Below are 25,943 nucleotides of genomic sequence, written 5' to 3'. Positions count from 1 at the left end.
GCTCAAAAAACCTTCCTACATCTATCCTATCCATACCCTTCATAATCCTATATATTTCTATAAGATCTCTCTCATTCTTCTGAACTAGAGCGATTACAATCCTAGATGATTTAATCTTTCATCATAAGTCAACCCCTTCATCCCAGGGATCAACCCAGTAAACCTCCTCTGGACTGTCTCCAAAGCCAGTATATCCTTCCTCAAATATGGAGACCAGAACTGGACACAGTACTCCAGGTGCGGTCTCACCAGTACCTTATACAGTTGCAACATTACCTCCCTACTCCTGAATTCAGTTCCTCTAGAGATGAAGGCCAACATTTCATTAGGCTTCTTAATAACCTGCTGTACCTGCAACCTAACTTTTTGTGATTCATGCACAAGGGTGTTTGAAAATGTAACCCTCAACTTTGGTCCACCTGGCAGCAATGATCCCAGCCCAACTATATGATTCTAAGACTTGACTGACACTGCCACTGTGAAGCACAGGAAAGACATTGCCAAATGGTTTCTATAAAATCCTCCAATACACTGGAACGATAAGTGAATAATTGTCACTGTCGTCTGGGACAATATCCCCTACCCCTTAGTGTATTTGACAGCATCTAGGAGCCCCCCCCCACCTTTTTTTTCCCCCCAAAAATCATCTAAAAGAAAATCACCCTGGGTCTTCTACACGAAGGTGACATTTTGGAACTGCTATTTTAAGCACCATAGTGGAGGCTTCTATCCGCAACATGGTGACAGGAGAAAAGCACTCAAGCTACACTATTGCTAAGGAGCACGGTAATAGAGCAGCAGATAAGTCTTTGGAGCATTGCCTACAGCAAAAATGGTACGTGCATGGAGAAAATAAAACTGGCAAGAGGCTGCTAAAAAGGGTAAACATGACCTTCACTTTTCAGCCGTTCATTGGCCACAATTTGAGTTTTTTTTTAAACTGGGTGCTAAATAAAAAAGATGCAGAGAATTGTTTCTGCCAAGATGATAATGCACAAGGCCAGGAGCTTGGGAGAAGAACAAAAGCATAACGATTTTACTGGAACAGAAGGTTACCCTTTCATGAAACAACATGGTTTGTCAATGCATACAAAAACAGATTGCACAGAAAATGCCAGCAGATTATGAAGACAAAATAATAACATTTCATAAGTTTGTAACATATGCACGAAAAAGAACTTGTTTTGAACTGAACCAAATCGGGAACATGGATGAGGATCCAGTAACAAAACAGTGTCAAAGGAGCTAAAACTGTTGTAGTAAAGACCACTTGTCATGAAAAGACGACTATATAGTGGTTCTGGTTTGTTGTTTTGATGGCACAAAACTGCCACAGTCTGTAATATTTAAAAGAAAGACCACCCCCCCCCTTAAAAAAAAGTATGTGGTGTGTTTGTTCATGTTCATCCGAAAGGTTGGATAGACTAAGCTGGAATCAAATTATGGTTGCAGAAAATATGGCAAAGGTGTCCCGGTGGGGGACTCTTTTTAAAAAAAAATATGCACTTCTGGTCTGGGATCAGAAACTTTTTTTTAAAAGGCACGTGAACTGAAACCCCAGATGGCTGTTATCCCTGGTGGTTTGACCAGCCAATTGCAGCCTTTAGATCTGTGTTATAAACAAGCCATTTAAAAATAGCATGAGGGAACATGAACAGATGGATGGGATAAAATGACCATACACTGACACGAGCAGAAGAGTGAAACGTCCCACCATTTCACAGGTGTGTGAATGGGTGAAGACTTCTTGGGACACTGTAAGTGCTGGAATTATTGTTAAGGCTTTTAAGTGTGGAATGAGTAATTCCCTTGATGTATTTGAAGACAGTGCTATCAGCAGGTAGTGATGCTGAGTTTTTGGGCTTTGATAGTGTGATGCTGACGAATGTTCAGGTAGTGTAGACAATTAAAATCTTTGTTACCAGAACATTGATCTTTTATTTTTGTAATAATAGCTACTTGCGTTTTATGATTAGTTATTCGTTCTATTAAAGGTTTTGTTAATTACTGCGGTTTTGCTGATTGTTCTGTCCAAGTTTTACTGTAAATACACTAACATTAATTTTTCCTAAATTTTCATGCTAAAAGCGGGGGGCGGGGGGTTCTTGTATGCCTTCAAATATGATAAGTCCTAATTACAGTCTGTTGGCTCCATGGAACAGGATGTGCCTGACACCAGATTTCTGAAGCAGACACTTCCAAATTATTTCAAGGAAAGATCACACTGGATAACGAAGATTTTGCTTCCTGAATATTTGTTGGTATAATTTATAGATTTGGGGAAGCTTATAATGAAAATCACCTTAAATGTTTCTTATCGTATCTTTTTATGATTTCCTGTCCTATTTTGAGTCCCCTATTCTATTGCGCACAAAGCAAGCTGTTTTGGTCAGCCCAAGCATGCCTGGGCATGTACTCAGTGCAGGTGCTATGCCATTGTCTTAGACCTGAACATGCTCAGTCAGGATGGATGCAAACAGGCTATAAAAGCAGCTCACAGATACAGATGCTATGTGTTACATTGATATAGATTGAACCCATGTTGATGCATATGTTCTTCAGGCAATAGTTTTTAGGAAGATTCAATACAGCAGAAATGTCTCGTCAATGTCACAACAGCTGTGATACATTCTGTTACATTGTGGCAAGTATATGCTTAAGATTCAAACAAAGCTGCATGACTGCACTTACTAAGAAAGCCAATGACCTCGAGTTGGATTGTAAAATTGGTGACCAAGACAAACTGGGCTCCTCTCATTTGTTGTGCAATGTGCAGTCAACTGGAGAGCTTGTGTCAGCAATATGTGATTAAACATGCTAAATTCAACAAAGGTTAATATCAGAATTTGTTGTCATGAATAAAACATGAAATTCTGGGTTTTGCAGCAGCTTCATCATGTTGCAAACATTCAGATAAACCACCTGACTACAATAATGTTTTTTAAAGTGCACAGAAAGTAAGGCAGTGTCTGGTTCATTGATTATTCAGCCATCTGACAGCAGCGGTCCTTGTGGTGCTGAGTGCTCATCTTTGGGCTCCTGTACTTTTTTCCCGATGGTAGCAGAGTGAAGAGGGCATGGCCTGCAACCTGGCTGTCAGATCCTTCTGGGAGGACCTGGGGGATATTCTTTTAAAAAAAAATTACAAAGGTGGATTTTCCACAAGGAAGGAATTGTACCTTTTGGGAAACATTATAGACGTGTGTTTTAAACTGTCCAAGTACAAAATTCAGTCTGTGAAGAATGCCTTGGCAGTAGCCAGGAAATGCATAGCAGTCACGAGGAAATCCAATTCCCAACTAAATATTACACGATGGAATATGAAAATGCAGAGTTGTATTCCCCTGGAGAAAACTACATTTTAAGGAGGAAATATGGCACGTTCATTAGGGTGTGGCCACCCTATCTGAAATATATTGGGTATACAGATATGACTATTCCCCCTTCGGAATAAAGGTACTGAAACAATCCATCCCAGCAGGGAAATGATTAGGATCAAAGAAGTGGAACATGATGCAGACAATGTGCTCTTTTAGTTATTTTTATTCCTTAACTTTATTTATTTAGTCACCTTGGTTGTTTTTTCCTAGACTTTTTCCTGGGTTACTGTAGGGATTGTTGACCCCACTGATATTTGTGTTTTTAATAACTTGTATGACTTTATTCTCGGTTGTATCGGGGTAAGGGGGGATAAAAGCGGACTGTCATATTGGTGTTGAAAGAGATTGTATTGTTTGAATTTATACGTGTATTTGAAAATCAAAAGTAAAATATTCAAAAAATGGGAATGGTGGTGGGGGTCTTTGAGGATAGAGGCTACTTTATTAAGACACTGCTTTGTAGATGTCCTCGAAGGAGCGAAGTCTGATGTCTGTGATGTTGAAGGCTGAGTTAACAACCCTCTGGGTTTATTCTTGCCTGGCAGTTAGTCCAGGCAGTGATGCCAGAATACTCTCCACGGTACAACTGTAGAAGTTTGAGAGTCTTCGGTGATGTACCAAATCTCAAACACCTCACAAAGTGTAGCCACTGGCGAGCCGCCTTTGTGATTGCATGGAGGCTCCAGGGAAGATCCTTGGAGATGTTGACACCCAAGAATTTACTTAAAAAGATTGAGGAAGATTTTTTAAAATAGATGAATCTACCAATAACCTTAGTGGGAAGGGTTAATTGTACTAAGACGAATATATTCCCAAGATTACAATACATTTATTAAACTACCTATTTTAATACCTCAAAAAATTTAAGGAACTGAATAAATATGTAAGGAAATTCCACTGGAAAGGTAAAATGTCAAGAGTTTCTATAGTGAAGTTAACGTGGAAATATGAATTGGGAGGCCTACAGCTTCCTAATTACAAAAATTATTATCGAGAGGCACAAATGCGATTTCTTCTTTGAAAGAGAAGAAAAGCCGGCATGGGTCAAAATAGAATTGAATAAAATAAGTGAGAGAAAAGCAGAATTTTTATATAAATGGGATACAAAATTGATGGTTGGTGATAAAGAAAAACTATTGTTGAAGAATTTCATTAATATTTGGAATAAAATAAATTAGGAAATTGGTGTAAGAGGACATATATTACCCAAATGACTTTAATTCAAAATTCTCATATCTTTTTTAAAAGATAATCAATTTTTAGATATTTGGTTTTGTAAAGGGATTAGAAATGTTGATTGTAATGAAAAAGGCCAATAAATGTCATTTGAACAATTAAGAAATATATATGGAATCACTCAAAATACTCTTTTATTTACAATTAAGAGCATATTTGAGGGATAAGTTAAGACTAACCATGTTGTTGCCTAGTTATACCTAAGTAGGACTTATGAGGAGAGGAAATGTTAAGAAATTTACATCTATGATGTATTCTTTATTACAAGTCAGAACTAAGCATGGCACTCATAAATCCAGAGAGGTGGGAATTAGATTTGAACATTGTAATTGATGAACAAAGACGGACAGATCTATATAGGGATTGTATGACTAACATTATTAATGTAAGGTGTATTTTTTTTACATCAGTTATATCTTGCACCACAGAAATTGAATAGATAAATATCCGATTTATCAGACCAGGTATGGTGAAGATGTAGGAACGTTTTTACATTCAACTTGGTCTTGTCCTAAGGAAAGACTTTATTGGGTGGATTTGGGGAATTTTTTGGAACAAGTTACAGGTGTCTTATTTTCTCAAAATCCAGATTTATTTCTATTGGGAAATATTGAAGGAACAAAACCTACATTAAAATTATCAATGCATCATTTGGAATTTGTTAAAGTTGCATTAGCAGTGACAAGAAATGATTGCAGTTACTTGGAAATCAGACATATGTTTGGGTATGGCAAGATGGAAGGCAGAAATTCAAAGATTTATTCCTTTAGAAAAAAATTACATATAGTTTGAGAAATAAATATCCTATGTTTTTAGCAAATTTGGTGCCCATATACCCAAATATTAGATTTACATATGCAAAATTATCCATCCTAGGCCTCTGGACCTGTGAGAATCACTTTTGAATTATGTTAATGATTTTTAAAAAAATCTGTGTTAGGAAACATCCCTGTGTGAAATCCTGAAAATTCTCTTTTTTTTCTATTTTATATAACTATATTGTACTTTTTTATAGTGGTTATTTTGAGGGAGGGGGTTTGGGAGGTAAATACCATCATGTATGTAATTTCTAATTTGTTTTCTTTTTGGAACATGTATTACTATATTAAATCTTGATTATTGCATATATGGAAAATGTTTAAATAAAATATTTTAAAACAAAACCTCTGCCGTTTTTTTCTTGTCCTGAGAGTTGGCACCTCCATACCAGACTATGAAGCAACCAGACAGAATGCTCTCCACTGTACACCTGTAGTTTTTGAAAGTCTTTGGTGACATAGCAAATCTCCTCAGACACCTCACAAAGTATAGTCACTGGCGAGCCTTCTTCAAGATTGCATTGACATAGAGGCTTCAGGACAGATCTATGGAGATGATGACACCCAGGAATTTGAAGTTCTTCACCCTCTCCACTACTGAGCCCTCAATAATGACTGGGTCGAGTTCCCCTGACTGCCTCCTGAAGTCTACAATCATCTCCTCGGTTTTGCTAATGTTGAGAGCAAGGTCATTAGTGCAGCACCACTCAATGAGCTGTTCTATCTCCCTCCTGTATGCTTCCTCATTGCTGTTTGGGATTCTGCCGACAACTGTGGTGTTATTGGAAAATTTGTAGAAAGCATTGGATTGTGTCTGGCCACACAGTCATTGGTGTATAATGAGGAGAGCAGTGGGCTAAGCACACATCCTTGAGGTGCGCCTGTGTTGATAATCAGTGACGAGGAGACATTGCTTCCAATTCGTACTGACTGTGGTCTTCCAATGAGAGTCAAGGATCCAGTTTCAGAGGTGGTGCAGAGGCCCAGAGTGAGAAGCTTCTTGACCAGCACTGAGGGAATAATGGTATTGAAGGCAGAGTTGTAGTCAATGAAGAGCAGCCATATGTATGAATTGCTGTTTTCGAGGTGGTCCAGAGCTGAGTGGAGAGCCAGTGATTTTTCATCTGTGATTGTGACGATAGGTGAATTGCAGTGGGTCCAGACCTAATGTTTCTCGATCTCTTTGGCTTGGCTTCGCGGACGAAGATTTATGGAGGGGGTAAAAGTCCACGTCAGCTGCAGGCTCGTTTGTGGCTGACAAGTCCGATGCGGGACAGGCAGACACGGTTGCAGCGGCTGCAGGGGAAAATTGGTTGGTTGGGGTTGGGTGTTGGGTTTTTCCTCCTTTGCCTTTTGTCAGTGAGGTGGGCTCTGCGGTCTTCTTCAAAGGAGGTTGCTGCCCGCCAAACTGTGAGGTGCCAAGATGCACGGTTTGAGGCGATATCAGCCCACTGGCGGTGGTCAATGTGGCAGGCACCAAGAGATTTCTTTAGGCAGTCCTTGTACCTTTTCTTTGGTGCACCTCTGTCACGGTGGCCAGTGGAGAGCTCACCATATAACACGATCTTGGGAAGGCGATGGTCCTCCATTCTGGAGATGTGACCTACCCAGCGCAGCTGGATCTTCAGCAGCGTGGACTCGATGCTGTCGACCTCTGCCATCTCGAGTACTTCGACGTTAGGGATGAAAGCGCTCCAATGGATGTTGAGGATGGAGCGGAGACAACGCTGGTGGAACCGTTCTAGGAGCCATAGGTGATGCCGGTAGAGGACCCATGATTCGGAGCCGAACAGGAGTGTGGGTATGACAACGGCTCTGTATACGCTTATCTTTGTGAGGTTTTTCAGTTGGTTGATTTTCCAGACTCTTTTGCGTAGTCTTCCAAAGGCGCTATTTGCCTTGGCGAGTCTGTTGTCTATCTCATTGTCGATCCTTGCATCTGATGAAATGGTGCAGCCGAGATAGGTAAACTGGTTGACCGTTTTGAGTTTTGTGTGCCGGATGGAGATGTGGGGGGGCTGGTAGTCATGGTGGGGAGCTGGCTGATGGAGGACCTCAGTTTTCTTCAGGCTGACTTCCAGGCCAAACACTTTGGCAGTTTCCGCAAAGCAGGACGTCAAGCGCTGAAGAGCTGGCTCTGAATGGGCAACTAAAGCGGCATCATCTGCAAAGAGTAGTTCACGGACAAGTTTCTCTTGTGTCTTGGTGTGAGCTTGCAGGCGCCTCAGATTGAAGAGACTGCCATCCGTGCGGTACCGGATGTAAATAGCGTCTTCATTGTTGGGGTCTTTCATGGCTTTGTTCAGCATCATGCTGAAGAAGATTGAAAAGAGGGTTGGTGCGAGAACACAGCCTTGCTTCACGCCATTGTTAATGGAGAAGGGTTCAGAGAGCTCATTGCTGTATCTGACCCGACCTTGTTGGTTTTCGTGCAGTTGGATAATCATGTTGAGGAACTTTGGGGGACATCCGATGCGCTCTAGTATTTGCCAAAGCCCTTTCCTGCTCACGGTGTCGAAGGCTTTGGTGAGGTCAACATAATCTACATAAGTGATATAGCACATCTTTGTGTTCAGATTGAAGCTGTCAATCATAATCCCCATTTTATTTTTATGAAGCAAACTTTTGAAAATGTTGTCCAGTTTTATTAGTACACAAGGCAAACAATTCCAGCATATTCTCAAAACTCACTTAAAGAACTCACTTGCAATATTTTCACTGACTCCTGGAAATCCTTGGCATCTGACACCTCAGACCAAAGGAGTATTTATGATGACAAGGCATGAGTATATGCATTGAGAGTACACTGAAGACATGGAAGTAATAAATGAAGGAAATTGTCTCTCATCACAAATCTTTCCATGTCAGGCACTTCCTGCATAGTTTATGGAAAAACCTGCGGTTCTCACATTGACCTCATTAAGCCCCAAAACCAGTCATTCTCAATTTTAAGAAGCAGCCCAAGAAGAAGAAACATTGCACTTAGAATATTCTGATGAATGCTTAATTCCAAAACCTTAATTCTGTTTTTCTTTTCACAGATATTGCTTGAGCAGCTGAGCATTTCCAACATTTGTTCCTTTACATGTGGCATAATGAGTGGATGATATGAAATTTGGAGGCCAATTTTACTTCAAACAGGATAATAATAGATCCTAAAGGATATTTGAGCAGACTGATAAGATGGGTGGATAGATGGCAGATAATATTAAGCACAGAACCAAATGTTGCATTTTGTTAGCAAGAATGAGAAGAGGCAATATAAACCAGAGACCACAATTCAAAAAGGAAGAGTGTACTTTGGGGCTTTATGTGAATGATGTGTTGACAGTGACAAAGCATGTTGGGGAAAAAAAAGATAATCTAGGGCTTTAAAAGAAAATTACCAGAATGCAAGAATAAGGAAGTAATAATGGATCTCGACAAAAACACTAGATAATAAAGCTCCAACTGGAATATTGTGTCCAGTTCTGGGTGCTATGTTTTTAGGCATAATTTAAAGGTTTGAGAAAGAGATTTACTATAATTCTGAAATGAGAAGTTGAGGTTATGCCTGGAAGAAAGGCAGTTGCAAGTGGAATTTTCTGAAAGCTCTCGAAAACCCTGAAGAATAGAGACAACTGTTTCCATTGGAGCAGTGGTTCTCAACCTTTTTTTTGCATTCACATCCTCTGCCATGTAGGTGATCTGGGGGTAAGTAAGGGATTACTTAAGGTGGTATGTGAGTGCAAAAAAAAAGGTTGAGAACCACTGCTCCAATGGAAACAGCTGTTGTATTAGCGGGATGTGATTGGGAAATGAAGCAAAATCAGATGAAGAAAATTTTAGTAAATTATGGAATGAAGTGTCAGTGGAAACAGTGACTTGGGGGGGTTGGATGAATTTGTTCTCGGGAGAGGGCCGGGGACTGGATCCTTACATGCAGCTGGTATAGTTTTGACAGAACGATCTTCTGCACTTTGTACCTGATTGGTGAACATCGAGAATGTATTTCTATCAATTCATTCCTTGAGTGAGTGAATGGTTCATGAGGGCTTTTTCGCTCACCTCCCGCTGATTCGAGGGATGGATGGACACAGCAGGCCCACGGACCTTGGACAAGGGCCAATTAGAGGAGGAGGAATGCGCATTTGTTGTCGTTTAGGAAGCAGGCCATGGCGAGAACGAAAAGAGCGAGTGGAAACTTGGCAGGGCTTCCACCCAACAGCCGCACAGGTGTTGCGCCGGGAGGCGGGTCCCCGGCCGCGCCTGCGCCGCCCGCCGGGCGTGCGCGCGCACCCGAGGTTCCGCCGCCGACCCGACGGCCGCGGGTGAGCTGGCTCCCGTTCCTGTCAGCCTGGAAGGAACGTGCACGGTGTGAAGTGTGCGCGCTGGTCACGTGAGGGCGGTGGCGCCGGCTTTTCCTCGGGCTCCGATAAAGATGTCAGGCTGCCAAGGTGCGGGCGGGGGGGGGGGTATGGCGCGGTCTGGGGTGCACGCTGAATCGGCGCGGCGTGTTATGCCAGGCATTACTTTTGAGCAGCTCGGGCTCCACTTCCCCTACCCCCTCCCCGTGGCTCGGTCCGGCCTGAAGGCGGGGAAAGAGTGGCTCGACAGCCGAGCTGCAGCCATGGCTAACACTTCAGACGCTGACCGAAGAGAGGTGGAGTGAACGGGGCTGTCGGTGGCACGATGCTGGCTCCGTGTGGGCTGGCGGAAGTTGCAGGCCGTGACGCTGCTTGGTGACGGGGCCAGTGGTGAAAATGCGGGCCGGAGTTAAGGCCGGGTTCTGTGTTGCAGGTGTTTGCATTTAGTCCACCGGCCCGCGGCCTGTAACGTGTTTAGGTGGTCGTTTCGGTGAGAGACCCTGTTTTTCGGCGTTTAATTAATGCGGGGGGGGGGAAACATTTTTTTTTATTCCTTGCTGTTTAGTTTGCAGTAAGTTCTATATTTGGGCTGCGATGTATGCAGTAATATGCAAAACAGCTGTGCCAACGCGGAAGTAACTTGTATTTAATAACTTGAGCCTCTCGCAGAACTTTAACACAACTGGTCTTATTTATAGAAGGCACGAGTTTCACAAAAGGATCAAAATACAAACTGCTGAAACGACCACAATTCCTTTAGCCCCACCCATAGGTGCTGTTTGACCGCCTGAGTTTCTCCAGCAGTTGATTTTTTTTGCTCCAGTTCCAGGTCTGCAATCTCTTGTACTTTTCTTTAAAGTTGAAGTTTTTATTCAATTTTAAACTATCGAATGTGTGTTTCACACAATTACAAGCATTTTGCAATATATGCTGGACATCAGATCAGATGCTATTTATTATGTAATAAAGCAGAAATGTAATATGACTTGAAATTGCCTTTAATCTGTTTATAAGGCAGACAAAGAATTGCCATTTGCATTGCCTGGCACCCTTTGCAGTTAGGGAAAGAGAAGCAAAATAGAGTCCCATCAGAGTTGTGTGTTTGTGCATTTGCCTCCAGTGTTTCTGCAGCAGCCACAAATAACTCCACTTCAGTTCAAACCATTGGTATCCTCAGCTCAGAGTCAAGCTTCTGACATGATGAGGAAACCTTCAGTACCCAGGGCCCTTCAGGAGCACTTCTTGCCTCAGCACCCTCTCGAATCCCAGTTCCGATACCTGGTTCTCATGAGCCAGTTTCCAGCACCTAGGTGTGAGTCCTTTTGACCTCATCGCTTGCAAGTTGCCAACAGTTTGCTACCTGTATGTTTCATTCAGCTGCCAAATCCATTGATGCTCGATCATCGTCCTTGGGTCTATCTCCTCTGCTTCTCTTTCTCAATGATCAGTGTTCTTCCTGTAACTGGTGCCCAGAACAAGTTCGCAGCTACCCTGGAGTCTGCAACTTCTTATGGCTGCTGCTAAACGTGTGCTGCCATCTTGGGCCCAGACCATTGTACAGAACATGGGAATTTGTAAAATTACGAGATTTGATTGTTTTGGCTCCTGATATCTTTTTACAGAGTTTTTCTTTCAAAAATTAGCTATCTCTTCAGTGTAACATCTCCTGTAGTTTTCCAGTGCTCTGTTCTAGTGAAGTCTTCTTGATGGTAATTGGGAAAAGTAGGCAAATTCATAAGAACCTGACACAAACAGCATCAGAATTTGTTGATAGAATTGAAAAGCAAAAAGTTTTGTTGAACTTGGCATGAACCTGTAGACTACTCTTTGTGCAGATTTAATTGGCAAATTATAAATGAAATAAATAGTAACCACATTTATTTTGTAGTCTTTTTGATCTCTTGAAAGCCTTTTGCACTGTTGAGGAGGGATTGTGATGAAACTCTCAAATTTGGCTGTCTTTCTATTTGCTAGCAATCTTCATTCACTATCTAGTGACTTGAGAGTTGTGATACTATCCAAAGATCTGTATAGACTGAAGTTGAGAAAATCTAATATTCCACTTGCTGCCTTGATCCACCTCTCTGCAGTTCTGCACTTTGCCTCTAACTCAACTCTAACATGTAATCAAGCATGAGTTGTTCAACCTAAAAAATTAACTCTGCCAGTCACTGTGCATTGTAAGTGTGCATGTTCAGAACCTAAACTCCAGGTTGGTGGTACAAATGGTTAGTCTACAGTACTTTTGGAGAAATTCCAAGGTTATGAATTTAAGCTTCACTCAAAGCATGCTTGGTTTAGCAGCATTTTCAGGTGTCTCTCAAAGTGAACATTTTTGTTAGATGTTCATTTAATTTAAGGTGCACACATTCAAGCAGCTAATGTAGAGCTCCTGCCTCAGCTCCGGGTCCACAGATTTAATCCTACATAATCAGTTGCTGCTTCTGTGGAGTTTGCATAATCTCCCTGTGGGGTTCCTCCAGTTTCCACCCTATCCCAAAGTTGCATTGACTGGTTAATAAGCAGCTGTAAATTGTCCCCATTGATTAGGTGAGTTGTAAAGTCTGGTGGGAATTGATGAGAATATGGAGAGAATTTAAAAAATGGGATTAATGAGGGTATCAATTTAAATAGGTGGGTCAAAGGGCTTGATTCTGTGCTGTTTCTGACTAGAGGAGAGGATTCATCTTGCATTAGACAGAAGCCCTCCATCAATCAGCCCCACCCACATTATGGATCTTGATTATTGAGATGAGAGAAACAAAAAAAACTCAAAAATATGGATCACTTCATTTTTGGCAACCATCCCTTATAGAAGAGACGTATCTCTTGAAATTCACTGCCTCCAGTACCCCAGCAAAGTATAAGGCAATTAATAAAATGTACATTTGACCCAAGCCATTGTGCATGGTCTGCCAAATAGTGGTGTTGCTTTGGAAACACAAAACATGTATTTAGCACCTCAGAATTGCAAAATCCATTGTCGGGACAGGCAAAACTAACCTCACTGATCTCTTCCCACTAACATTGAGCTTCTGATTATGCTCAATCATTTTGGGTGAGTTTGCACACTCCTTCAATATCCATTATTACAAGGGACTTTCTGGAGGACCCAAAAAAAACTGCTAAAAGGGTGTTCTTGAAGCTTTTTTGAGAAATCACATCCTAATTGACCCATGAATCCTGTTGCAGAGTAGCAAAAAAATGTACCAAGTACTTTTGAGTTTGTTTAAAAACAAATGTATGATTAAAGAACTGAGCCCTCTAATGGAGGAATAATTCTTTAAAATAAAAATGCCAAAGTTTGAGCTCTTTCAAGTTCCGATTGAGGTTACACATGGTTGATGTGGAAAATTATTTAATAATGCTGTTGCAATAAGGGTTCTTATTAAACCCTGATTTACCTGCTTGTATTGAATCATTGTATGATCGGAGCCTTTAAGTAAAATATTTTTAAAAAAGGATTCTTATTAAACTTATAGATAGAAATTTCAAGGTAAGATGCTCATTCTGTTAAGTTGATTTTGGCTAATTTGCAACATAATCTTTCACCAAATTTGTCTGATTTGACTGGAATACAAAATAATAGCAGGTGTAGGCCACCTGGCCCATCAAACCTACAGACTATCATGATTGATTTATCCAGGCCTCAACTTTACAATGCCAGTTCCCTCAATGTCTCAGTTTTTACCTCCTAGTGATCTTGTCTCCACATCACTAAGAATAGACTCCTTGGGATTGAGAAGAAATGTCTGCACACCTCAGTTTTAAATGGATATTGATCTTGTAATTGTCCCTTTGAGATTTCCCACTTATGGGAACATCTCAGCGCTTATCCTCTCATGCTCCTTTGGGATCTTGTGTTTTAGTAAAATCCCCTTTCATTGTTCGAAACAAAGAATGCCAATCTAACCTTTTTGGCTGTTTGTGATCAAACTAAATACAGAAATAATCCAAGATCAATTGCTGTTAATTGTTTCTTGCTGGGCAAAGGAAAGGGGGGGGGGGGGATCTGATTATTATACGGTATTAATGATTACATAAGTGTGTGTGTGTGTGTGTGTGTATATATATGGCTTGGCTTCGCAGACGAAGATTTATGGAGGGGTATGTCCACGTCTGCTGCAGGCTCGTTGGTGACTGTCAAGTCCGATGCGGGACAGGCAGGCTCAGTTGCAGCGGTTGCAAGGGAAAATTGGTTGGTTGGGTGTTGGGTTTTTCCTCCTTTGTCTTTTGACAGTGAGGTGGGCTCTGCGGTCTTCTTCAAAGGAGGTTGCAGCCTGCCGAACTGTGAGGCACCAAGATGCATGGTTGGAGGTGATATCAGCCCACTGGCGGTGGTCAATGTGGCAGGCACCAAAAGATTGCTTTAGGCAGTCCCTTAACATTCAGGCTGTGCCAGGTTAAAGCTGCTGGAAGATACAAACCCCCGTTCAACTGAATGGGTTAAGTCAGCAGGCTGGGAGAAAGATGAGTCGTCACATTTTTATTATTCATTTTTTGATTTTAATGACTTGAGTTGATTTTTACTTTTCAAACGAAAAAAGTATAGCATGTTTTAACAAATTGGGTGTTTTTTTAATGTTTTTATTAAAAAAAACTTTTCACAGATGTTCGGTGGCCCAGAGCACACTCAGAGATTTGATAGCCCACGTGTGGAGAATTGGGTCAGGAAGAGTAGGGTGGATATTGGGAGGGAGTGTTGGGCTCTGAATTTTCACACAACAGGTACAAGACAAAGAGAGATTGGTTACAATGTAATTTTTTTATGCATTGCTAGGGACTGTGAGAAATCATGACTCAATCCAGGCCTGCTTCATGTATGTAGAATCATGGAACTATAGTACAGAAACGGGATCTTCAGCCCTTCTAGTCTGTGCCAAACTATTTATTCCACCTTGTTCCATCGACCTGCTTCTGGACCATAGCCCTCCATACCCCTCTCATCCATGTGCCTATCAAAATTTTTCTTCAATGTCAAAATTAAATGCACATTCACCACTTCTGGTGGCAGCTTGTTCCTCAGTTGTCACCCTCTGAATGAAGTTCCCTCTAATGTCCTGCTTAAACATTTCACCTTTAACTCGTATCCTCTAGTTTGTATCTCACCCAGCCTCAGTGAGAAACAAATCCTCATCATTTTGTATACCTCTATAAAATCTCCCCTTGGTCTATGACATTCCAGGGAACAAAGTCATAACCTATTCAACCTTTTCCCAATAATTCCACTCTTCAAATCCCCACAACATCCTTATTAATTTTCTCTGCACTCTTTCCAAGTTACTGATATTTTTCCTGTAGTTATGTGACCAAAACTGCACACTATAATCCAAATTTGGCCTCACCAATGTCTTGTACAATTTCAACATAACATCCTCACTCCTGAACTCACTATTTTGATTTATGAAGGCCAGTGTACCAAAAGCCTTTTTTAACGACACCATCTGCCCGTGATGCCACTTCCATGAAATTATGCATGTGTATTCCCACATCATTGTGTTGTATTGCACTCTACCATTTAGGAGGGCAAAAAAGGCAAAAGATGGTGCTGGCAAACAAGGAAAATCTCAAGGGTTTCTACAGATATATTAAGAAAATGATAATAGGAGACAAAACTGGCCCCTTGGAAGATCAGAGTGGTCATCAAAGATTGGGGAGATAGTGATTATTTTTTTTTCTGTATTTACTCAGGAAAGACAACAATATAGAAGTAAGATGAAACAGAAGCGAGGTCATGAATTCTATACAGATTACAGGAAGTGTTTACCATTTACATACCCCGGCTCATCCTCTCAAAGTACAACACTTCACTCTTGTCCACATTAAATTCAATCTGCTGTTTTACAGCCCATTTTTCCAGCTGGTCCAGATCCTGCTGCAAGCTTTAAAAGCCTTCCCCTCTGTTCACTAATCCCCAATCTTAGTTTCATTTGAAAATTTGCTGATCCAATTTGCCACATTATCACCCATTGATATTAATTTTAAACAACAATGGTCCCCGTGCTGATACCTGAGGCATACTGCTAATCACAGGCATTTAGTCAGAGAGGTAATCCTCTACCACTCTGGCCTGTCTCACAAAGCTTTTATTACCTCTTGGATGCCAAGCAACTGAAACTTTTTGACTAACTTCCCATGTGGGACCTTGCCAAAGGTATTACTAAAGTCCATGTCCATTACATGCATGGCATTTTGTTCATCAACTTTCCTTGTGACCTCCCAAAACTTAATAAGATTGGTTGGACACAACCAAAGCCATGTTGACTATCCCAAATTAGTCTATCAAAGTACTTGTATATCAGGTCTCATTGGATATCTTCTAACAACTTACCCATGACTGATGTCAGACTCACTGACCTATGATTTCCTGAATTATTCTTAGAGCTTTCCTTAAATAAAGGAACAGCATAGCTATCTTCCACTTCTCTGGCACATCCCTGCGGCTAAGGCCATTTTAAATACCCAGGGCTCTTGCAATTTCTGCCCAAACCTCCTTCAAAGTGTGAGGGATTGTCTTGTCAGGCTCTGGTGATTTATTCACCCTTGCCTCAAAACAGCAAACACTTCCTGTAATCTGTATAGAATTCATGACCTCGCTTCTGTTTCATCTTACTTCTATATTGTTGTCTTTCCTGAGTAAATACAGAAAAAAAAAAAATCACTATCTCCCCAATCTTTGATGACCACTCTGATCTTCCAAGGGGCCAGTTTTGTCTCCTATTATCATTTTCTTAATATATCTGTAGAAACCCTTGAGATTTTCCTTGTTTGCCAGCACCATCTTTTGCCTTTTTTGCCCTCCTAATTTTCTTCATGTTTTCTTGCACTTGTTGTACTTAAATACCTAATTTGCTTCTTGCTGCCTATACCTGCTATGCACTTCCTTCATCTTAACTGGGGCTTCAATTTTTCGAAAGCCAAGCTTCCTTACCCTTCTACTCTTGCTTTAATTTGGACAGGAATATACAAACTCTTGTACTATCAAAATTTCAAAGTCCTTACACTTACCAAGCACACATTTGTCAAAAATTTCTAAATATCTTAAATTTAGACATGCAGCACAGTAACAATCCCTTTAGGCCTACGAGTCTGTGGTGGCCAATTATACCAAGTTGACCTACATTTTGAACAGTGGGAGGAAACCAGAAAACCAGGGGAAAACTCCCACACAGATACGGGGAAAATATACAAACTCCTTACAGACAGTGTGGAATTCAAACCCCGGTCCCAATCGCTTGCACTGTTGTGCTAACCATGCCTCCCAATCCACTATCCCAATCTTTCCAGATCCTTTCCAATTCCATCGAAACGGACTTTCTCCAATTTAAAATATTAATGCAAGGACCAGACCTATCCCTTTCCATAATTATCTTGAAACTATTATGATCACTGGATTCAGTGTTCCTTTGCACGTTTTCATCACCTGACTTGTCTCATTCCCTAATCGGATATGAAGTGTTGCACTCTCTAATTGGACTTCTGTGAAAAGTTAAAATCACCCAATATTACCACTTTGTTTCTTGCAATTATCTCTTACAAATTTGCTTCCACAAACTAGACAGTTGGCTTAACTTAATGTGAATGCTAACTGATTATCATTTTAAATCGTGGGGTAAAGACAGTCTCAAAACAATTCTCCTTAAATCTTTCCATTTGCTGTCATCAAGTAAGCTTTGGATATAAAATATCAGTCAGTTTATCAGATTCAGTTGTTAATAAGTGTGGGACACCATTCAATCAGTAGGTATTGGCTGCTAATTTGAGACTTTGACATTCCAAATGACTAAAGACCGTTTTACAGATATATTTCCTTAATTGTTTAAAATTCAGACAGTTGTTCAATTATTCCCATTATTCCAGTGATGGGGTATATTTTCTGTTGATGCACCCATGAATTTCAGATCTCGACATTCATAAACACATTTAAGACTTGACATTTATCTGAAAATTCAACCCAATAAATGTAACATAAACTAAAAACTGAAAGTAATTGAGTATGCAATGTGTGATATTTATTAAAGAACCAGTTCTGGGTAACTGACAGTATTGTAAAACACCAACTGCTGAATGTAGATTCTGATTATTGTACGGAAGCCCATCAGTATGAAGCATTTGTGTATAGTTTACTTGTTGAAGTGCAGAGAACAAAACAAAGGACTCTACATCACCTTTGTTGACCTCACCAAAGCCTTCGACACCGTGAGCAGGAAAGGGCTTTGGCAAATACTAGAGCGCATCGGATGTCCCCCAAAGTTCCTCAACATGATTATCCAACTGCACGAAAACCAACAAGGTCGGGTCAGATACAGCAATGAGCTCTCTGAACCCTTCTCCATTAACAATGGCGTGAAGCAAGGCTGTGTTCTCGCACCAACCCTCTTTTTAATCTTCTTCAGCATGATGCTGAACCAAGCCATGAAAGACCCCAACAATGAAGACGCTGTTTACATCCGGTACCGCACGGATGGCAGTCTCTTCAATCTGAGGCGCCTGCAAGCTCACACCAAGACACAAGAGAAACTTGTCCGTGAACTACTCTTTGCAGACGATGCCGCTTTAGTTGCCCATTCAGAGCCAGCTCTTCAGCGCTTGACGTCCTGCTTTGCGGAAACTGCCAAAATGTTTGGCCTGGAAGTCAGCCTGAAGAAAACTGAGGTCCTCCATCAGCCAGCTCCCCACCATGACTACCAGCCCCCCAACATCTCCATCGGGCACACAAAACTCAAAACGGTCAACCAGTTTACCTATCTCGGCTGCACCATTTCATCAGATGCAAGGATCGACAATGAGATAGACAACAGACTCGCCAAGGCAAATAGCGCCTTTGGAAGACTACACAAAAGAGTCTGGAAAAACAACCAACTGAAAAACCTCACAAAGATAAGCGTATACAGAGCCGTTGTCATACCCACACTCCTGTTCGGCTCCGAATCATGGGTCCTCTACCGGCATCACCTACGGCTCCTAGAACGCTTCCACCAGCGTTATCTCCGCTCCATCCTCAACATCCATTGGAGCGCTTTCATCCCTAACGTCGAAGTACTCGAGATGGCAGAGGTCGACAGCATCGAGTCCACGCTGCTGAAGATCCAGCTGCGCTGGGTGGGTCACGTCTCGAGAATGGAGGACCATCGCCTTCCCAAGATCGTGTTATATGGCGAGCTCTCCACTGGCCACCGTGACAGAGGTGCACCAAAGAAAAGGTACAAGGACTGCCTAAAAAAATCTCTTGGTGCCTGCCACATGGACCACCGCCAGTGGGCTGATATCGCCTCAAACCGTGCATCTTGGCGCCTCACAGTTGGGCGGGCAGCAACCTCCTTTGAAGAAGACCGCAGAGCCCACCTCACTGACAAAAGGCAAAGGAGGAAAAACCCAACACCCAACCCCAACCAACCAATTTTCCCCTGCAGCCGCTGCAACCGTGTCTGCCTGTCCCGCATCGGACTTGTCAGCCACAAACGAGCCTGCAGCTGACGTGGACTTTTACCCCCCTCCATAAATCTTCGTCCGCGAAGCCAAGCCAAAGAAAGAAAAAGAAGAAAAGAACTTGTTGAAGTAGAAGATGAATTGATTTACTTTATCATGGAAGAACTGCAAATCTTGCCTGCTGGACATTTATGGAATTTGTTGTCACAGACTGCTGGAGAGGCGAAGTCTTTGGGTGTACTTAAAAGTGGGGTTAGTTAGGGTGTCAGAGGTTATGGGGAGAAGGCAGGAAAATGGCATTAAGAAGAAAAATAAATCAGCCATGATTGAAATGATGGAGAAAACTTGATGGCTGGAATGCCCTGATTCTGCTACTAAGTCTTGCTGACTAATTGTGAGGCAGGATTTCTTCTGCATGAATCCATACTCTCTATTCCTCATCAGCCACTGCCTTTCCAAATGTAAAAATATAATGCTGGAGAAACTCAGCAGGTCAAACTATATTTATATAGCAAACGTAAAGATACATGACTGACATTTCAGGCTTGAACCCTTCACAGGGTATCTGATGATATCAAATAAATTTTGTCACTGAGTCAAATGAAAGATTGGAACAAGTGATTTGGAGGTAGATTTTAAAACCTATCTTGGCATAGGAGAGCAAGCTAAGGGAGATGATTATGTTTCTGTGTGCAATAGAAAAATATTGCAAGAATCTGTTTAGAATCTGTGCAGCACAATATGGGCCCTTTGGACCATGGTATTGTGCCAATATGTATATATCTACTCCACATCAATTTATTCTTTCCCATCCTCTACCCATACAGCATGTGTGATTGTTTGAGATGGTAAAATCCATTCTTAAATATTTCTTGTAGGTAGCTGATAACTTGTGTTTAAAGACTATTGTAAACAATATAAGATTTGCAGATGTTTCTTAAGGAATTGTATAACTTGTATTATATTACATTTGAAAGAACATGTTTAGTGAAATAAGTGGTTCTGACAACCATTTTCACACAGTAACTGTTTTATGTTGGACAGTTCCTCGTAATTTTTGTTTGCTGGAAGAGCTTGAAGAAGGCCAAAAAGGAGTAGGTGATGGTACAGTGAGCTGGGGCCTTGAGGATGATGAAGATATGACACTCACACGATGGACAGGAATGATTATTGGGCCACCTAGGGTTAGTAAATCTAAATAATGTAAAAATACTACTTCTTTCTTTTGTGCTCTGTTTTGGAGATATTTTCGGCTTTTCTACCTTAACTATAAGCTATCTAAGGCCACCAAAATGTTGCACTATTGATTTTTTTTACATGTATAATTGTAATTGAATATTTATCTAGTTCTCCTTTTATATTCTCTCTTTTTCGGCCTTGGCATTGGTGTATCTTGCTTACTTGTTTAGCTGCTGCAAGCAAGAATTTATACTGAACATTGTATTTGGGTATATGACATTATTATAAAGATCTATTGCACCAATTATAATGTGATCAGTACTAAATTTGGGCTCTTTCATAGTAGCTCTGGTTGTGCTACACTGCCTTAAAACAATAGATAAAAGGTGGATGGTTGGTGCTTTGTAGAAATCAATGGGGTCTTGGGTTGCTTCAGCCTTTGTATACTCTCCTCAATATTATTATCTGCTTGTCTTTTATTTTAATCCCACAGTTTTAATGTGTTCTTTCCATTTGAGGCTGGTGTTTGCAGGTTGTATACTGAATTGTACTAAAAGTATAGTGCAGTGACACTGTTCGTTGAACTGCTCCCACACAGCTCCAGTGATCCAGGTTCAATCTTACCTTAAGGCGCTGTTGGTATGGAAATTGCACCTCCTGTGACCGTGTGGGATTTCAGTAGATGCTCTGGTTTCTTCTTGCATTCCAAAGATGTATGGAGGTGTATTTTAACTGGCCACTCTAAATTGCCCCAAATGTGCACTGCATGTAAGTGTACATGATGGGAGCGGAACAAAATCTTTGTAATTAGATGGTAGATGGTCGGTACAAACTCAGGGCAGAAGGGACTGCTTCAATAGTGCATGATTCTATGGACTAGTTCCTTATATACAGTGCCCTTGGGAGAAAGACACTCTCTTATTTGCCCCTGTGCACCACAGTTTTAAATTTGTAATCATTACAATTCACATGTAATTAAAGTACACATTCCAGATTTTATTCAAGGTTATTTCTATACATTTTAGTTTGACCATGTAAAAATTACAAGTTTTTTTGTACATAGTTCCCTCATTTCAGGGCACCATAATGTTTTGGACATTTGGCTTCACAGGTGTTTGTGAGTACTCAGGCATGTTTAATTTTATCATTGGTGCAGGTATAAGAGAGCTAAGCTTGCTTCTAAGTTTTTGATCAAATTTGGAGTCTTTAGTTACCATGAGGACCAGAGTTGTTCCAATGAAAGTCATTATGAAGCTGAAAAACAGGAATAAAAAGTAAGCGACATTGCCCAAACCTTACTGTTACCAAAATCAACAATTTGGAATATCATTAAGAAGAAAGAGTGTACTGGTCAGTTCAGTAATTGCAAAAGGTCTGGTATTTCCAAGGAAGTCCTCCACTGCTGATCATAATGAAGACAATGTCCGACAGATCAGAAACACTTCAGGCCTCGAGTGTGAATATATCAATAACTACTGTCCACAGAAGATTTCATACAGAGGCTACCCTGCAAGATGCAAACCATGGCAAAATGGTATGCTTTGGATCTTGGGCAGTTCCCCTATGCCTCCACACTTTGCTCTTGCCATCACTCTGATAACAGTTAATCTTGGTCTCATCTTTCCACAAGACCTTTTTCAGCAGGCTCTTTTAGATACTTCTTGGCACATTGTAATCTGTTTCTGTGGCTTACGTCTTGCAGTATAGCCTCTGTATTTCTGTTCATGAAGTCTTCTGCGGGCAGTAGTCATTGACATCCACACCTGCCTCCTAAAGTGTTTCTGATCTGTTGAATATGCATTTGGGGATTTTTCTTCATTATGATAAGAATTTTTCTGTCTTCAGCAGTGGAGGCCTTCCTTGACTACCAGTTCCTTTGTGATTACTGAGCTCACCAGAATGCTCTTTCTTTGTAATCATGTTCCAAACAGTTGATTTTGGTAATCCGAAGGATTGGTCGATGTCTTACTGTTTTATTCTTGTTTTTCAGCCTCATAATGGCTTCTTTGACTTTCATTGGCACAACTCTGGTCCTCATGTTGAAAAATGGCAACTACAGACTCCAAAGGTGATCAAGCCTAGCTCTCTCATACCTGCACTAATAAAGCAATTAAGCATACCTGAGAACTCACAAATACCTATGAAGCCAAATGTTCCAAACATTATGGTGTCCTGAAATGAGGGGAGTATGTATAAAAAGTGCTGTAATTTCTACATGGTCAAACCAAATTGTATACAAGTAAAATTGAACAAAATTTGGAATGTGCACTTTAATTACATGTGAATTGTTTGATGACAAATTTAAAACTGTGGGACACAGGGGCAAATAAAGGGGAAAAAAGTGCCTTTGTCTCAAACATTTCAAGAACCCTGTATATGTATTCTGATAGACCTTAACCCAGACTAGCTGATGATCACCAGCAATTGTTTTAACTTGCTCCAGTCTGCAAACCTCTGATTTTATTTTTAGATAGAATCTTTACAAAGTTTTCATTCCAGAAAGGAGAATCTGAAGAAATCATAATGGATGGCAACTGGTGTCATAGAGGAATCCACTTGCTGCATGTAGTGGAATTTCCATATGACACACATGGATTTTGCAGCCTAAACATAGGATTAAATACTCTATAAACAGCGAGCTTTTAATTTGATGGTCTCCAATTGGTACTGTTTTAGGTGAGGATGGCAATATTCTCCAATTATAGTTGATTACCCATTGCCAGAATTGTATTCTTTGGACTAAATTAATACTTTGGACCTTGCAGATTGTTAACTGGCAACAAGTGTTTTTCCTACCAAATCTCTTATACTGATTGATTTACTGCAGGTGAATATCACTTGAGTGGAGCTTGTGCGTGAATTCTAGGAGCAAGTAAGATTAGATGGGGTCTGTCCACCTTTCCTTCATCTTTGTGTTACTTAGGTTTATCTGGAATGGAAATTAAGAAGTTGGCATAGTTGCTGTGATGGCAAAGATTGAGATAGTTTCCAAACATACTTGATATTTTGTAATGCCGACATAATTCCAGACTGGGAGGAGACTGAAACCAATCAGAATTTGAAAATCAACATTTGCTATTCCTGCTTTAATGTTTATTTTATGATGTTTAATATTTTTCTTTCAGACTTGCTTTGAAAACAGAATGTATAGCCTGAAAATAGAATGTGGAAGTAAATATCCAGAGGTTGCTCCAACTGTTAGATTCGTAACAAAAATAAATATGAATGGAATCAATAATTCCAATGGGCTGGTGAGTGACTAGATACCTAAACTTAATGCTATGTTGGAACTGTAAGATCTTTATAACTTGGCCTACTAATCTCCAGCTATCTGGCTTCATGTGGAAAATTTCCTTCCTCTTCAACTGTCTTGTTTAATGTTGGCACATAATTGTTGTCTAAAAACATTGATATATGATCAGCACGTGTGGTTTTTGCCCATAATAATATGAAAATCAGGATGTGTAAGAAAGATTGGGATGTCCTGCTGCAAATTTCCCCCTATTAATACAGAGGAAATCAATTATAATTTTGTGGGAATGGTGAGGTGCTGTGATAAATATGTTCGGATCTTGAGAAGGACCTTTTGATTGTAAATTCTGTAAAAGAAAACAAAAAATTTAAATGCTTTGTTGATTAAGCCAGCTCTAAAACTGCTTGAATGTTTGACTGACATTCAAAAGCCTTTAAAATATTAATTTTAAAATGTAACTTGTTTAACAATTTTTTTAAAGCAACTTTAAAAAAAAATCAGAGAGCTGAAACTCTCTGTTCAAATGATTGGGATCATTGAATATTTTCTAGTTGGCAAGATGTGAGATATTGTGGATCTTTTCATGAACTCTGAAGAGTTCTGATTTGTAGCAAGGTCAATAAAGTGCAAACTGAACAAATGCATTTAATCAAGTGGAATGACAGAACTAAGATACTGAATGATGTTTCTTGTTTGTTACCTCACCTCCCATGAATGCAAGTCCTCACAAATAATGAAAATGTGATTGACTGCAGGATGAGCCTATTAGCACAAGGAATTCTCATTTTCCAACTCCAACCCACTCAGTACTGAATTTGCCAAGCTTTCCATCAGCTGTCTTAATTTTATTATTTGTTTTGCTACTGGAGCTGTTTATGCTCCTGGGTATTGCAATGTAACAACTTTTAACGAATGTGCAATTTCACTGATTTCCAATTAATTTTCATAATCTAGATTTGTAAATTTCCTTGCAATTGTAAGGGTTAAACTTGTATTTTTCTATCTCCAGAATATTATACCCTTGATTATCAAGAACTGTTCGAGTACATTTTAAGCAGCTATTTTTTTCTTGTAGGTGGATTCGCGCAGCATACCAGTTCTATCAAAGTGGCAGAATTCCTATAGTATTAAGGCTGTACTTCAAGACCTACGGCGTATGATGACATGCAAAGAGAATGTGAAGATTTCACAGCCCCCTGAAGGACAAACTTACAACAATTAATTTTAATCCAAAACCTCACTTCTTGTTGCTGTCAATTTTCCAAAATAATAAACATCCAAAAAAAAGACCTCTATCTGTAAATCTTGAAATGTATCCCACACAATGACGTTACCAGGCGAAGATAAATTCAGAAGTGGGGCACAGTATCTTTATTACTTTTATTGAGTCAATGATATTGGTGATACAAAGCAATTTAGAATATGTGCTTTTACATGGGCGGGGCAGAGATAAACTGAATGAAGCTTGATCATAGCAAATGTTATGCAAGAGGATGGGTTAATAACGGCAGTGGTTGGTGTATATAATAGCATGTTCTGGAACTTCTCAATGAAAGAGCTGTATTACAATTTAGATTGTCGTATATGTTATGCAAACTAAGCTCAAGAATTGTTGAAAGTTTTTGCTCATTATTTTGCTGTTTAATTGTAATGTCAGTGTGATGAGGATTGTTTTAATATTTGTATTTATGGATATTACTTTCTGATAAGCAGCTCTGTATCAAGTACTATTGCATTTGTTTACAGTCTGGTTCTGCCACAACGTGCATTTGAAATTTGCAAAAAGAGTATTGGTGTGTAGTTAGAATTTGCTAAGATTCGCCTTGAAGATGTGAATAAGATGCAGTAAGATGCTTTTCATTTCCTTCTGTGAATTGGGTAATTGTTTGACCAAATGTTTTAAAGTTAGTGGCAATGTAATTCGGATAGTTGCAGTTTCAGAACATTTTATTGGTGTCATGTTTAGCGGTGGGGAGGGGGGTGGGGGGGGAGGAGAGAAGAGAAATGGGGAAATATGATTCATCAATTTAAAAATATTCCCAGAGGGTCAATTGGTCCAACTAGCGAAAATAATAGGTTGTTTTCCTTGAATTCTATAGAGAAGTAATAAATTTCTCAGACTAAAAGCTGCTAGTCATCCTCTCAAAAAAATCGGGTAATATAATTGTCTGAAGTTTACTTTCTGTGAGGCTTTACATTGAAGTTTATGACAAAACTTAAAGTGGCTGCATTCATTTAATAAATAGTAAAATTTAAAACTGTGCTAACCTTCTTTTACCGTATTAGGTAACCTAATGGTAAT

General features: G+C 40.2%; 1 protein-coding gene across 6 annotated transcripts; it reads left to right on the top strand.

Moving 5' to 3' along the window:
* Positions 1 to 1,579: 1,579 nt before the first annotated feature.
* ube2v2 (ubiquitin-conjugating enzyme E2 variant 2) lies at positions 1,580 to 25,899 on the top strand. 6 transcript variants are annotated; one of them, XM_069921548.1, is made up of 6 exons: positions 9,678 to 9,870; positions 10,479 to 10,609; positions 20,254 to 20,393; positions 22,379 to 22,456; positions 23,514 to 23,639; positions 24,717 to 25,899. In XM_069921548.1, exons 3-6 carry the CDS (start codon positions 20,349 to 20,351, stop codon positions 24,861 to 24,863), a joined length of 396 nt encoding a protein of 131 aa, XP_069777649.1. In that variant the 5' UTR covers positions 9,678 to 9,870; positions 10,479 to 10,609; positions 20,254 to 20,348; the 3' UTR covers positions 24,864 to 25,899. The 6 variants fall into 6 exon arrangements, with proteins under 6 accessions (XP_069777644.1, XP_069777646.1, XP_069777649.1 ...); XM_069921549.1 differs by lacking the exon at positions 9,678 to 9,870 and adding an exon at positions 10,029 to 10,270; XM_069921543.1 differs by lacking the exons at positions 9,678 to 9,870; positions 10,479 to 10,609 and adding an exon at positions 1,580 to 1,757.
* Positions 25,900 to 25,943: the final 44 nt, after the last annotated feature.

Source organism: Narcine bancroftii, chromosome 2, assembly GCF_036971445.1.
Source record: "Narcine bancroftii isolate sNarBan1 chromosome 2, sNarBan1.hap1, whole genome shotgun sequence".
NCBI lineage: Eukaryota > Metazoa > Chordata > Chondrichthyes > Torpediniformes > Narcinidae > Narcine > Narcine bancroftii.
This window is presented reverse-complemented; position numbering and strand designations above follow the sequence as displayed.

Excerpts from the sequence above, each read along its gene's own strand:
- ube2v2 (XM_069921543.1), top strand. The coding sequence starts at position 1,733 with ATGGGTGAAGACTTCTTGGGACACT. Across the intron at positions 20,394-22,378 it reads TGATTATTGGGCCACCTAGG|CCTCATAATGGCTTCTTTGA; the intron begins GTTAGTAAATCT and ends CTTGTTTTTCAG. Across the intron at positions 22,457-23,513 it reads GGCAACTACAGACTCCAAAG|ACTTGCTTTGAAAACAGAAT; the intron begins GTGATCAAGCCT and ends TTTTTCTTTCAG.